This window comes from Anopheles maculipalpis, chromosome 2RL (genome assembly GCF_943734695.1).
Source record: "Anopheles maculipalpis chromosome 2RL, idAnoMacuDA_375_x, whole genome shotgun sequence".
In the NCBI taxonomy this organism is placed as follows: Eukaryota; Metazoa; Arthropoda; class Insecta; order Diptera; family Culicidae; genus Anopheles; species Anopheles maculipalpis.
This window is the reverse complement of record NC_064871.1, coordinates 70,682,291-70,696,626: the sequence shown is the minus strand read 5'-3', so window position 1 is coordinate 70,696,626 and position 14,336 is coordinate 70,682,291. Positions and strand designations below refer to the sequence as shown.

General features: G+C 44.6%; 1 protein-coding gene across 1 annotated transcript; it reads right to left on the bottom strand.

Moving 5' to 3' along the window:
* Nucleotides 1-1,381: 1,381 nt before the first annotated feature.
* On the bottom strand, nucleotides 1,382-8,258 carry LOC126556045 (organic cation transporter protein). The gene is made up of 2 exons (XM_050211213.1): nucleotides 8,215-8,258; nucleotides 1,382-3,014 (listed from the first exon to the last, which is right to left on the bottom strand). Exons 1-2 carry the CDS (start codon nucleotides 8,255-8,257, stop codon nucleotides 1,384-1,386), a joined length of 1,674 nt encoding a protein of 557 aa, XP_050067170.1. The 5' UTR covers nucleotide 8,258; the 3' UTR covers nucleotides 1,382-1,383.
* Between the last annotated feature and the right edge of the window lie 6,078 nt (nucleotides 8,259-14,336).

Genomic DNA, 14,336 nt, shown 5'->3' with positions numbered 1-14,336 from the left:
AGAAAACCGGAACTACGTCGGGTGATGTACGGAAAGGTGACCACAAATTTTAAGTCGTCCAACACTTCACCTATCGCGGGTCGAAAGTCAGCATAGAGACGGATTCCTGGCGGCCAGCCGGTCATTCTACAGCCTGAGAAAACACCTCACATCAAAAAACTTGTCGCGACGGTCGAAGCTGGGACTGTATCGTACCTTTATAGTCTCAGTACTCACATATGCCTCTTAGACATGGCGGCCCTGTCCAAAACAGACGAAGCCCTCTTAGCCGCGTTCGAGAGAAAGATGCTCAGAAGGATTGTTGGCTCCGTACGTGTGGAAGGACAATGGAGACTTTACCGTCGTGTAGCGAATTAGGCTCGCCAACCTCCGATGGGCTGGCCATGTTATACGCATGGCACCAGACGACCCAGCTCAGAAAGACCCTTTTAGACCGTCCACACTGCTCCAGCGGTTCCGGACTCTGCTGCGGCAGGCCAAGACCGCAAAGCGGTTGTAGCGCCTGATAAGTAATTAAGTAAGTAAATAAAGAGCTTCCTATAAGAGAACTGAGCAGCCGCTTGCATCCCCACCTCGAAAGGGGCTCCGAGCTGAAGCTCAAAACGAATTGGTTTTGGGATTTTGGGGACTCACAATGTAAATGTACAGGGGCCTCAGTGCTCAAGAATTCAACGATTCTTGTCGGCACCATGTCTTCACAGGGCATCAAGGACAATCCCCCTCACCACTCATCAACACTTTTGATTTTGATAGTGATGGGCCCGGATATTCATTCCACTAAAGATCTTCAGTTTGCCTTTGCCACCTTCACCCACATCTCCCCGTAGGAGGAGTGTGGCAGCTTGAGGCCTCAGAAGGGCTAAATCCGCCTATATTCCTCTATACTTCTAGAGATAGTAGCTGGATACGCAGCCTAGCATACAGAAAATAGGCACGGACGCATGTCGAGAGAAAAGAAGGATCAGAAAAGGGCAGGACGAGCCTGCCCTGGGATCAGTTAGGGAGCGATCGATCAGTCAAAAATCAATCACGAGCGGACAAAGATCGAAAAAACGGATAAAAACGCGCGCGAACAGCGGATTAACTTTTTAGAAATTTCTAAGAGCTTGCCTACAAAATAAGCTAGACAGGAAAAGCAAAAGAAGCCGCGTCTCGTTTTTCAACAAATAGGAAAACCATAGCCTTGAACAAATTTGTATATTTTTTTTTTCTAATTCAATACCTACCACAGCTTAGCTCTTTCGGTTGTCTGTACGTGCACATGAAAACGCAGCATTAATATACGTTTAATGACCACCGCACATTGTATTTATAGTCGTTCTTACATAACTAAACCAACCACTACACTCTTATTATTCCACATCTTTACCGCAAATACCTATTTTACCGACTGTTCTTCCTTAGCGGCACCATTTGCTGTGGAGGTGGAAAGTCTTCTGTATGCGTCTTATTCCGTCCCATGCAGCTCGAGAATGCGGTATCGCCGCGACCGAAGTTTTCACCATCCATCAAGCTTTGCGGCATCGGTTTACCCATGGTTTCGGGCAAAAATAGCACCCATGTGCCGGACACCAGCGATATCACACCAAAGATTACGGCTGGAATCTTGGGATCGAATGAATCGAGCAGCGTGATCATGGGCGTCATTGCTCCAGCCAAACGAGCGCACATCGATCCGAGACCCATGGCAGAGTTTCGCACAACGGTTGGGAACAGCTCGGCAGAGTAGTTATAGATGACTGCAAACGAACCAGCGATGAACAGCTTACCGAACATAACTATCGATGTCGATTCGGTGCTGCCGCGGGTCAGATACGCTGCTACAATGCAGCAAATTCCACCAACAATCATAAGCGAGCTGGTGATCGAACGGCGTCCAAGCTTGTCGAGCAGGTAGCTGATTGAGATGTAGCTGGGAAACTCTACCAGACCCATCAGGAACAAAATGAGGAACGGATTGCCACTTAGTTTGCCTGCACTTAGCGAAAGACCATAGTAAGTGATCGAGTTGGCAAACCAACATAGACACACGTTCAGCGTCATTTTACGAAGATTAGGTGTTTTGAACAGATCGCCCAGACCGGCTGATGTAGCTCCCGCTTCCTCGGTGAATGTCGTTTTATCCTCCACGAGGTAGTACTCCTTGTCGACGTTCATACCACGTCCATTCATACGCACAGCACGGTCCACAATATTAACTGCCTCCCGTTTGCGACCCTGCATCCACAGCCAACGGGGAGACTCGTCCATGATCCACCAGTGCGCCACCAGCAGTAGACCATGCAAACCATACACAACCTGCAGGATCATTCGATCAGGAATCAGCGCACCCCAAGCCGCAACGAGCATGATACCACCGGCAAACGCGCCCTGGAAGGAGATACCGCAAGGCGTTCGTTTGCTCGGTCCCACCAGTTCCATCGTTAAGACGAATCCTGTAATGTAGCTGCCGGCACTGCCAAAGATTCCGTAAAGGTAGCGCAGCACCAGGAAGGAGATAAACTCTGGCGTGAAGGCAACGGCCACTCCCAAAATCAGCTGCATAAGTGCCGACCAGCAGAACACTTTCTTGCGACCAATCTTATCGGCCAATCCGCCCAACCATACTGCACCGGTGAACACACCCAGCATGTAGATCGTCTGTCCGAGAGCACCCATCCAACGCTTATCACATACCAGGTTCCATTCGATTGTACGCGATGACTGGTAGTAGGTGTTGTTGTACACGTACGAGCTACAAGAAACTGTTGTACCGTTGTCCGCAGCTAGCGGATCGTACATTAGGCAGGACTCTAGCTCTCCATCGGCATTGAGCGGAATATAACTGGTCAGTTGGCTGAAGCTGGGCAGGATTGTTCCATTTGCAGTTGCAGAAGCCGAATCTAGTGCGTCTACGTAACAACGGTGTTCGGGAACTGCAGCCACTGTCACTAAGGATAGCATGTGCAGACCAGCGGTTACAGCGGCTAGCAGGTGCAGCACGAATTGGAATGCTTGGTACCGGCCAAAGTCACCTGTGAAGAGAGAAGAGAAGGGTAAAATCAATACAGATTGTATGATGACAAGTAATCCACCAGGAAATCCAATAAAATAACAGTTTCTGGTACGGTCATTCTATCCCAATTAAAGCTATCCTTCAAGGGACAGTGACGGATCAAGGTCTTTGGTGGCTTGGATGTTGGATTCCATGCCATACCCATAACAAAAGTGCTGAGCGGAGGGAAAGGGTATCTTTTCCTTTTGAGGAGGCCGTTAACACTCACGAAGCCCTCACTTCGAAACTACTACTGCAACGCTGCTAACGCGGGGCCCCGCGTTTTACAAGACCCCTAGTACCAACAAGCAGCCGGGGTCTAAGGCGAGTCTCTACTCCGCCCACCGTTAGATCCGCTACTGTTAAGGGATTTGTAGCGGGCGTCTCGATCGAGTCGTATAAACAGACGTTTTGCTAGCTTAGACAAAATGCTTAGAATAAAATAAAGGATAGTTGGTAAGATCTCAACCACGAAACCAACCGGAGTTAGAGCATCTTTATAATACAACCGTCCGGAAAACCTAGTGCGAAGAGTAATCCCTAAAGATATCTATTCCTTAGATATCCAATATCTAGCGATCAATTCCTTTAATATCCTTTTATTTTACAATTTCTTCAATCCTCGATTGCACTAATAGTTAATTAACAAGACCAGAGGAGTAAAAACCAAAGGTGGGAAATTTGGACAAGGAATGACTTATTTCCAGACAGTCCAGACATAGTGAATATCCAGCATTATTATCCCAGGAAATTCCTCCATATCCATCGCATCCAGAGCGTTTCCGTTGGTGAGCACTATCAAACAATGTGGTAGCAATAACTCTCGTAAGCCTTTTGATGCATTAGTCGTTAAGCCACGAAGAAAACAGTAGCATTAGCTGTTTGGCGTTTCCTTACCGGTCATCATCTGGCTCTCCCTGTCTATCCTGTTCGCTGTCGCTTCTTGGGCTTGAGCTCTTGGAAAAAAGACATTTCCATATCCATGCTAGCTTCATTTATTAATTAATTTATTTATTTTAATTCAAATTGTCCAGGCCTCTCCAGGCTACACAATGTATATCCTAAAACAAGGGGGGGGGGGGGGGGGGGGTTATTATGATAAGGAGTAATTAGAGGTAAAGGTAGTGGACTCTAGGAAGCGAGTTCGGAAGTGAGAAATAGGAAAGTTGAAGTCGAACAGCTCGTGATCTCTGTTGAAAGAAATGCAACCTCTTAACCTAGGTTCATTCGTCTAATATCTATTAGACCTAACATACGGCAGCGGAGAGAATAGGAGGGCACAGGAACGGTGTAACCGTGCAGAAATCTGCAGACAGCTTGGCGCGTAAACTTCCTCTGAACCCTCTCTATTCTCTGCATAACGGTTTCTCCGACTGGGGTCCACACTACGCTTGCATAATCCAGAACGGAGCGAACCCAGCAGCAGTACAGTGCCTTTAAACATTAAAGATCTCTGATCTAAGAAGCGAGAGTCCTTCATCCAACCAAACCCCAAGATCTTTCACGGTGGTTACTCTACTTATTTGGGTGCCGCATAAGGAGCAGTTCCATATCAGCCGATCAGCAGAAGGCCTCCCGAAAGAGACGACACAACATTTAGGGGGGGCAGAGCACTAACCCATTGTTCATACACCAAACAGAAAAGTCACTAAGAGAGCGTGGGAGAGATCGACAGTCGGAAGACGAAGACACGGGGAGAAAGATTTTGATATCATCAGCAAAAAGATGGTGTCCATCAGTTGGAAGAACATTGATGCAGTCATTGATGAATAGGGTAAAACGGATAGGACTAAGTGCACTTCCCTGACGAACGCCAGACAAGCCCACAAATGACGATGAAGACTAGGGTTCCAATCTGACTGAATAAGATCGATTCGAAAGAAAGGACCCGATCCAGGACAAGATTGGTCCTCCAAACCCAAGTTTCTCCAATTTTGCAAGCCGTAGATTATGTGGCAAACTATCAAAAGCTGCTTTGAAGTCAGTATGTATAGTGTCTGCTTGACGTTTACAGACAATGTTGGACATAATAACAGACACAAAACACATCAGATTTGTCGAAGTAGAACGTTTGGGCATAAAGCCATGCTGGTGCGGAGAAATGCAATTAGACACTACGGGAAGGACAAAGGATTGAACAAGGGATTCACACACTTTGGACATAGCGCGGAGGATGGCAATACCAAGGAAATTGGACGCGACTGAACGATCTCCCTTTTTAAAAATTGAACAGATCAAGGCCGTTTTCCAGACGGCTGGAAAACTTCCCTCTCTGAGCGATCTTGAAAAAAGACGATACAGAATTGCGATGAAAATTTGACATTTCTTCAAGACACATGATGGTTTGCCATCTGGCCCGGGTGAGAAAGATAGTTTTAGTTTCTTTAGAACCTTTGAAACCGCGTTTTCTTCTATTTCTACGGTGTTGCAGCTAATGACGTTACCTTGCAGCGCTCCTGTTAACCTGAACCCTTTATCAAGGCTCTATCCGCCTTCAACAACACCCACCCATCTGTCTCACTTTCGTGGTTGTCTGCGTGACTCTTCTTCCTTCCTTTACAATCCCTCTTAGCACTCTCTACCTTCTCTTCCCATTAGCTTCTTAAGAATTTATTTTTTTGTTATGCCTTTGTTGGTGGACAACTGAACATGATAATAAATAAAACTGTATTTTGGACAGTGTAAATCGCAGCATAACGGATTGGCGGACGACGCCCCGGGACCGTGAGCGGTTTGGCTGCGGCAGGCCAAGACCGCAAAGCGGTTGTAGCGCCTGATAAGTAAGTAAGTAAAACGCAACAATAAGCAAACACAAACACGACAAGGTCTGCTCAAAGTGATCTTTAAAATGGAAAAAAATAGTTCATTAAGGCCTTGTTTAGTTTTAGTTTTTTTATTGCAATACGGTCTGACCAACCTATACGAATAAAAAAAAGACAACTTTGATTTAAAAGTTGAAGAAATTGGATCTTAAGAAGATATTGTATGGTTAATGGATTGTTTTCTGACACCTAACGATCGAACCAACACATAACAAATGGCCGTGATCCGAATAACCTTCAACATCAATGAAAATTGAACGAGCAAATGTAACTCTACATTCTTCTCCTCCTCTATAATTTCAATTATCGGTCGATTGGATAATTGTTCACGAACCAGCATCGTTCAGAAGAATGTACAAGGAATTGCAAATAACGCTACAAAAACAGTAAAATTCAAAATGATACTCAAAGAATCATAATTTCCCTGGTGATCTACATCGTTTTCGCTGGGTGAACTATTCGATCTATAAATACACTCAATGATCATATTAGACTTTGTCGATCAACCTTCATCGTTTATTGATCAAACGTATCATAGACTTGTGATGCATGTCAAGTAAATATAGTAAATATCAAGCTAACATTTTACTCACAATTTGCAGCACAAAAGAGTGTTAAGTATTTGTGCCAATGGTTCTACTGCCAAGCTATTCTATGCTCACAGCCACAACAGAACAGTTAACGATTCTATTGATTTCCGCTATTAACATGTTGCCACTAAGTACGTCACCGATGTATCATTTGCTTAACGCTCAGCATCCACAACCCAACAACACGCGATCGCGAGTATCGTTTCGCCAAAATTCGCTATTCGTAAAACACAATTAGTATCAATTGAAGAGTTCGCTGATCGTCACAGCAGCGCGTGCTTGACAATGTTTGTAGCGGTGGCGCCGAATTTACACTAATTGAAACGCGTACGCCTTTTGCGGATGGTTTCGTGCGTGAAGCGAGACAGCCTATCGTTAGCGTGCGGGTGAAAGTTATCGATATTGTTAAATGCTCAATTATCAAAGGAAAGAACAACATTTTTTTTGTGCGAACATATGTTCCGGTTGCTGGTGGTCTTTCGATCATTCCTCTCATGACATTGACTTACTGTGTAGAGTGTGAAAAAAACCCTTCTCAAACCGCTTTAAATCACGAGCCGTTGGTTAAACCTGTCCTGAAGGGGGTTGAAGAATCCAGTTTTTAACTACAAACCTTGGGCGGAGCGCGTTCTTCTCGCAACGTTCGGCGCTTTAGCGCTCGGTGGTTGAGTAATGACACATTTATGGTAATGTTAAGTCAACAGCTCGTTAATACATCGTGTAATAATCGAACTCATGCGTGGTCTTGCGCTCAGTGCTATCAGCCGGCGATGGAGAGAGATAAGACAACGGATGCCTAACCACTAGGCAGCTCCATTCGAGGACAGATAATTTGCACCATATTCATCATTACGAGCGGGTTATGCTTTCGTGCGTACACCAAAGCAATTCGTGATCATACACATTAAAGCTTGAAGCTCGAATGTGTTCTCGTATATGAATATGAGCGATTCAATTACAGTCACACGGCGCAGTTGTACAGGGAACATCGAACTGTCAAAATTGATAGGCTTATCGCTTATTGACTGGACTTTTGACCATTGCCCATACAAAGTTATGCTGTTTGCTCGGAAGTACCACTCTAGAAGCAAACTTTTTAGTCGTGAAGAATATCACTAGCGGTTGTAACTATTAAATCGAAGTTCGCTAGTTGATATAACGTGTTCCAGCACGCTTTATATTTTGCACACGTATTGATGACATTTTATGTCGTCAAAAGGGGATTCCACAAACGTAACACATCGGCAATGGTGATTTTTCTAACAGCTTTCCGAAGTCTCACACATGGCGATTCACAGTCGTTGAATTAACATAATGTGTTGGGCATTTTTATACTTGATACTGTCACTATAACTAAACTTCCTACCAGTTCGTAACACGCTTCAGTTTGTCACTAAATGGAAGCACTATCAACAGTAACCGCAATGTAGAAGCACGGTAAGTGGTCTTCGTGGCATTCGGCTTGACGTTGCTGCACAAAGATCACGCCTGAAAGAGTTTCTCAAGGTCAAGGCATACTCAAGAACCTACGGAAACCATAGCGACTGCACACGCCACGTTTGGTACGATTATTTGAAAAGGAATTCACGCAGCTTTGCCGCTTTTGCACCGGTCCGCTGAGCGTCGGGTTTAAAGTGGTTCGGTTGTTGGCTTTCTTTATGCAGTCATTTCAACAGCCGGAGGGCACTGTTGAGTTGGGCACACGATTTCACTTTCAAATTGTTCACTCACATCAAACCCGTAGCCCTAATATGCGATCCCCACTTACCAAGCAATCCCATCAGCTCCTCCAGCTTCTGATCGACAGCCATCGTCGGTTAAGGGATCGGCGCTGCTAGCGTGTAGCGTACGTCTTCGCTCGGCGTCTCGCTGCGAACTGATGCGCGAGATTCTGCAGGAAAAAGGTAACGCCGTTGTCGGGAAGCGTAGCGTGATTCGCGTGCTGGTGGCGCAAGGGTCAATTCGCGGTTGCTTTTGCTGCCGTCCGTTGGCGAGCCGTTTCGCGGTTGCCCGCGGCCGGTGTTTACCCTCGCGATGTAAGATAGTGTCGTCAGCGTAAGCGCCCGGGTACGCGTTGCTGAGTTGATCGTGGGGGCCTGGCGTCACTGTTGTGAGCTAAGACTTTCGCGTTGCGCGTGTGGAGGGCGTACAGGCGTGAGTGGATTTCCGCTGCCGGCTTTCAGATACACAATGTTTACACACATACACACACGCTGAACTGGCGTTAGTGTTGAGGTCGTTGGAAAACGCACCTAGGAAGATTGGCAACGTCACGGAACACGAACGATGCGCCAACAACAGATGGAAGTGCAATCTTGGATGAGGAGCGTGCTTTTGGATGCAGTTAAGAATGCAAATCAGGTGTTAATTTATCTGAACGTAAATGTTTACTAATGGGGGGTGTAAGTGTTCGTTAATTATCCTATGTGCGATTATGGTAAACTTGGTTTTATATACTTAAGATGATCGAAGATCAAGCATTTGCTGATAATTTAAAAAAAATTCTTAGTTGATAGTGTTGGAAGTTTTGGGCAAATTTTTGTACACGTCAACAAATAAGTATCAATTTAATTTCACGTGTGGAGAACAATTTTACCGATAAATCATTTGTTTTTATAGGTGTTTTCTGGAGAATGAATTCTGAAGAATAGATTTTTTTTTGGATAAAATATAAAGCAAAAAAGAGTTTTTAAGAGTAAATTATATTAAACATTGTACATGCATTAATCAATGCCAGTGCGAATTGCCCTTCAAACATTACTGCTTTATTGCAGCAGATCCGGTAACGCCTCTTGCTAGATAGAATTCCCACATCGTCGAAACTAACGCCAGTTCATCGGGCGGCGTTGAACCGATCGAGACCGTGCGGCGTAAACACATAAAGCATGTCACTGCCGCGCTAAACGCCGCCGAACAGGATCGACAGCGTTTACAAACAAATCTACCCTACTATAGTGTGACAAAGCAAAAGGGACGGGCACACTTTCTTCCACCATCTGCACCGAACGGTCGGTGTAACGCCCGCGTTTTGAGATCAGCGTACAGCTCGTTGCAGTTGTGGGACTACGATGCGATTTTTCACAACGTACAACGCCGCCATCGGCTTGCATTGTTCGGCAAAACTGGTCGTCGTGCGGCGTTAATGAGCGGCACTTTTTTATGTTTCCCTTAAGACGTCCAAGAAACAAGTGTAGGGACGGATACCGATGGCAGAAGGCTACAACTAACTTCGCAAATAATAATGGTCAATGCAAACAAGACAATCATTGCTGGCACGTGACTAACCTGTTGCTGACCTTGTGCACAAGATTTGGGCACGCGTCTAGCAGGTTGGGTATAGCAACAATCGCTGGAATTGCTAGTGAAAGGCAACAGTAAAGTAGAGCAGAGGTTTAAAAAAGGAAAGCAAATTACAAACTTCAAACATCTACTTAAGAGGCAATTTTGCAATATGAAATGAAATTTAGCAATTGCTTGAAAAACATTTGTTTAAATGTAATATTCCGATTAGAATAGTTACCTTCAAACTTATGTATTTTATTTTAAATATGACGGCTTTTGCCGTATTTTCGATACCATCAAACTTCTTCTAGGCTTAACGACCTCTAAGGTCACGCCGGCCATCAAAATGGCTTACTTAGTTGGATAGTCAAATCCAGTCCTCACTACAGGAGGACGGTCCGGATGGCACTTGAACCCCAGTCTATAAACTTCATAATGTTCTTTGGACGTAAAAGTAAACAATGTGGAGTTTTTCCTCGAATAAAACGAGTTATGTGGAACGGTTATTTGTACTCAAGTGCACTTGCATTAAGCTCTTAAGACGTCCAAGAGTAAACAGATAAGACATCTCAGAGTGCAAATTTGGCCGGTCAAGCAGGAAAAATTATCTTGGACATCAGCGTTATGATAATGTTGTCTCGTTCTGTGAAGCTTATCATGTCAAGAATATTCTTAGTGGAGAAGAACACCATCTATCCGTCAAGATAGAAGCTTCTGTTTCTTATCATGCCGTTTACTTACTTACTTATCAGGCGCTACAACCGCTTTGCGGTCTTGGCCTGCCGCAGCAGAGTCCGGAACCGCTCACGGTTACGCGCCGTCGTCCGCCAATTCGTTATTGGCGGACGACGATGATTCCACGCTCATCTGGCGAACCTAATTCGCTGCACGACGGTGAGGTCGTCATACAGTTCGTACAGGCTCGTCGTTGTAGCGGCTCCTCCATTGCCCTTTTACACATACGGGGCCAACATTCCTTCTGAGCATCTTCCTCTCGAACGCCGTCTAAGAGGACTTCGTCTGTTTTGGACCATGTCTCAGAGCCGCCATGTCTCAGAGGCGTATGTGAGTACTAGGAATATAAAGGTTCGATACAATCCCAACTTCCGGCTTAGAATGACCGGCTGGCCGCCCGCATCCTAGCGCGCATCGTCGTCTTTATGATGCTTTCGTGAACAACACTTTAGATCCGAGATAGGTGAAGTTTTGGACGACTTCAAATTTGCGGTCACCTATCCGTAAATCACCCCCACGTAGTTCCGGATTTCTTAGTAAAGCCGCTGATGGTACCACCATCAATTTGGTCTTTGCCTCGTTTATCTGCAACCCGAGGTTTTCTGCCGCCTGCTCGATCCTTTGGTAGGCCTCTGCTACCTAGGAGAGCCGCAGACCAATGATGTCTATAGCATGGCATACAATTTGAATATGTTGTGTCCTGCTTTTCCTAACCTGGAAGGTCTTGACGAATTTGAGTTGACCTTAGTTGAAAGTGTATGACCAGACCACTCGTTTCTGAATGATAAAAGACGAAGTTTGTTTGTAATGTTAACGGTTAACGGTTCGGATGGGACTTGAACCCCAGTCCTACCGTGTAAAACCCGGCACCGCTGTCACCTACACCACCGGGCCGTCAAAAGAGCTTGCAACATCTAATATTAGCTCGACGTCTATTTTCAGCATTTTCTTGTACATTTAGGGTTTCTTATATGGCTCATCCAGCACCATACGGTTTGCAAAGGAATGCTCTTGACCAGTACTCGCTATTTTATGTTTGTCGCAATTTCTTTTCAGAACACCATTGCACATTCTCGTCCGCTTTCTTGCTAGATGCAGTGCAGTTACGCATGCACGGTAATAATAGTATAATTTTGTACCGAATTAATGATTGCGCGGAAATGAGCGTGTTCCGTGCTGGACTTGTACACATTTCGCTCGCTCCGGTTTAATTGCCGGCTACAAACGCAACCACAATTTGCCTTGAGAGAGGTTTCTTCGTTTCCTGTACCACAGCCACACATTCAACAACGAAACAGAATTGCCTTCAATTCAGAGGCGTGTTGGATGAGGTAGAAAGTGGCCAGGATTGTCTGATTTGGCAGTCACTAATGTTTGACAGGTTTAAGGCAGTGAATGAAACGTCAAACTAGAAATGGAAAACTTTTCATCGCTGGAACACGGCAACCACCAACGGCAAACACACATTATAAACAAATTCCCAATGAAGGAGGATCGTTACGGGTCTGATGAACGTCTGACGGGATGATCGAGTTGTGCAGGGCAACTTTCAGACAAACATCCGTATTCCGGATCTGATCAACTTCAATGTAGGTCAGCGGGTCACATGGCGTTCACGTGTTCGGTGTTTGAAAATAAAACAGATGAATATGAAACAGTTGCAAAAAATAAACCCCAGAATAACATAACGAAACGCGGACAGCACGCTGTTACACGCACACAGGAATTGGGGACAGGTTTTAGGTTAATTTTTCAGACAATCTTATGTTTCTCTCTTCGTGTTCTTGTATGTTTCATTCTCTATGTGCAGGTGAAATGTTATGTTTTGTAGGGAAAATACATTATTGCATAATATCCCTTGCCTATCGTTCTACAAAAAGCCGGTACGGATAAAATAATCAAGATAGAGCCGGTTAAGTCATAAAGCGACACCAAACGACACACACACACACACTCCACCACTGACATGTTACCTAATGTTCACAATGTAACATAGAAACGAGTGTTAAATGCTCTAACGAAACAGACAACCACAAACTGATAATCGTTCAAATGGTTTATCATCTGGCGGCCTGAGTTCGGTCCACTCAGTCATTCGCATTCAAATGCTGTTTCGGTATCTAGCACATTTCGTTCTTGGCCGTGAAATGATCTCACCAACACAACGTGAACGGTTCCACTTTTCACCTCGCTTCAAACTAGCGCCATCGGTCCACCACAGACCCACCAAACCGATCCAAGCGTGCCGAGCATACTAACTGAAATTCGAACCGCCACTGGTGGTATCGAAGTCTTTTGCGCGTGTCTGGCGAAGTTTACGCGCATCTTTTTACTACAGAGTTCCACATGCACGCTACGTCACCGGGAGTGTGTGGTTGGATGTGTAATTTAGCCTCTAGAAACACACAACATGTTTGTGGTGTTTGTGCTTTTGATAATGTGGCTGATAGCAAACCACCCCCCCTCCACCACTTTCTACTCCTCTAGTGTGTTGGGTGATGTTTTTCAGGCATCAAGCCTCAATGAATTTCTTATCGTGCAGCGGTAGCGAATTGGAGCGATTCAGTAATGGATGTGTTCTAATATGAATACGGCAGCTGGTCGACGTACTTCATAAATCCTGCGCCACTTGACGACAGTGTGCATTCCGAATCGATCGAGCGTTGGATGTTTAGACTGAATGAAGTGCACTTAACAACAAGCTGTCGGACACCGAAACAAAGTTAAATTAATAAGAATGATTTATTTTTGAAAAAATCGAAAGTTAATTGATGATCTAATAGTAATTTGTTTTTGATCTTTCTATTTGGTTGGCTTCCACTAGACTTCCTACTAGGTCAGTATCAGGAACTGTCAATGGGGGTGGTTCTTATGAAATTCTATATAGAACAACCGATACTTCGGATGGAAAACCATGGCACGAGATTAAACATGAATGCTTTATCATATTATATACATTAGACTTTTGTTGCAAGGTCTTCCAAAAAAAAAAAAAGACCTAAACATATGTGTATTCCACCTCTTTAATTGCTCTAATTTGTTTGCTTCTTGGGCTAGAAAATGTTTTCTACAATTTGATTTCATTCTCCCATCCTCCAAACTAAAACTACACAAGCAAGGACACAAGCAAACATTCAAGGTAGTTAATCCAAAGGGGACGAATCAAAAAGACGGAAAAGAAAGGAAGACATCGGATTGGTCAATAGAGTCATTAAACCAACTGAAATAAACAAGCAAAGGGTCGCTACTATCACGGTGCTTGAGACAAATTGGAAGTAAAGTTCTTCTTCGTCTTTGAGCACTATCAACACCATTCAACATTTCTGGCCTCTCTGGCTAAAATGTAGACAAATAGTCAACCATGCTCTGCTCTGTTTCTTTTTCCCGAAAACCTTGAATAGCCTCGTCCTACCATTTCTGACTGATTTGACTTGATGGCTACACGTCTTTGGATGGCCAGTCCTGCTTACGGGGAGATGATCCAGACGTCATACACTAATCGGTTCTGCCATGTGAAGACGGCGCTGTCCTTGGCCACCGGACCACCTTGTGGTTTCCGTAGTTCTCTGAAATCTTTGGAGAAATGTAATCGTACTTACTTCCATAATCTTATTTCAAAAATTGCAATGATGCAAATGTAAAGACCAATGCAGCAAATGTAAAGACCAATGCAGCAAATGATTACTTTGTATGAACTAGGTAGATCGTGAGATTACAATACAAGTATTGAATACATCGTAAGTAACATGATGCGATCCCCAATCTGTTTTCAGAAAACTAGGTCCTCCATCCACGCCATATTCAGATCCAACCAACGAGAGGACTTACTCTGCTTCGTCATGTAGCGAACAGGTCGTTGATGGCCTCCTTCCT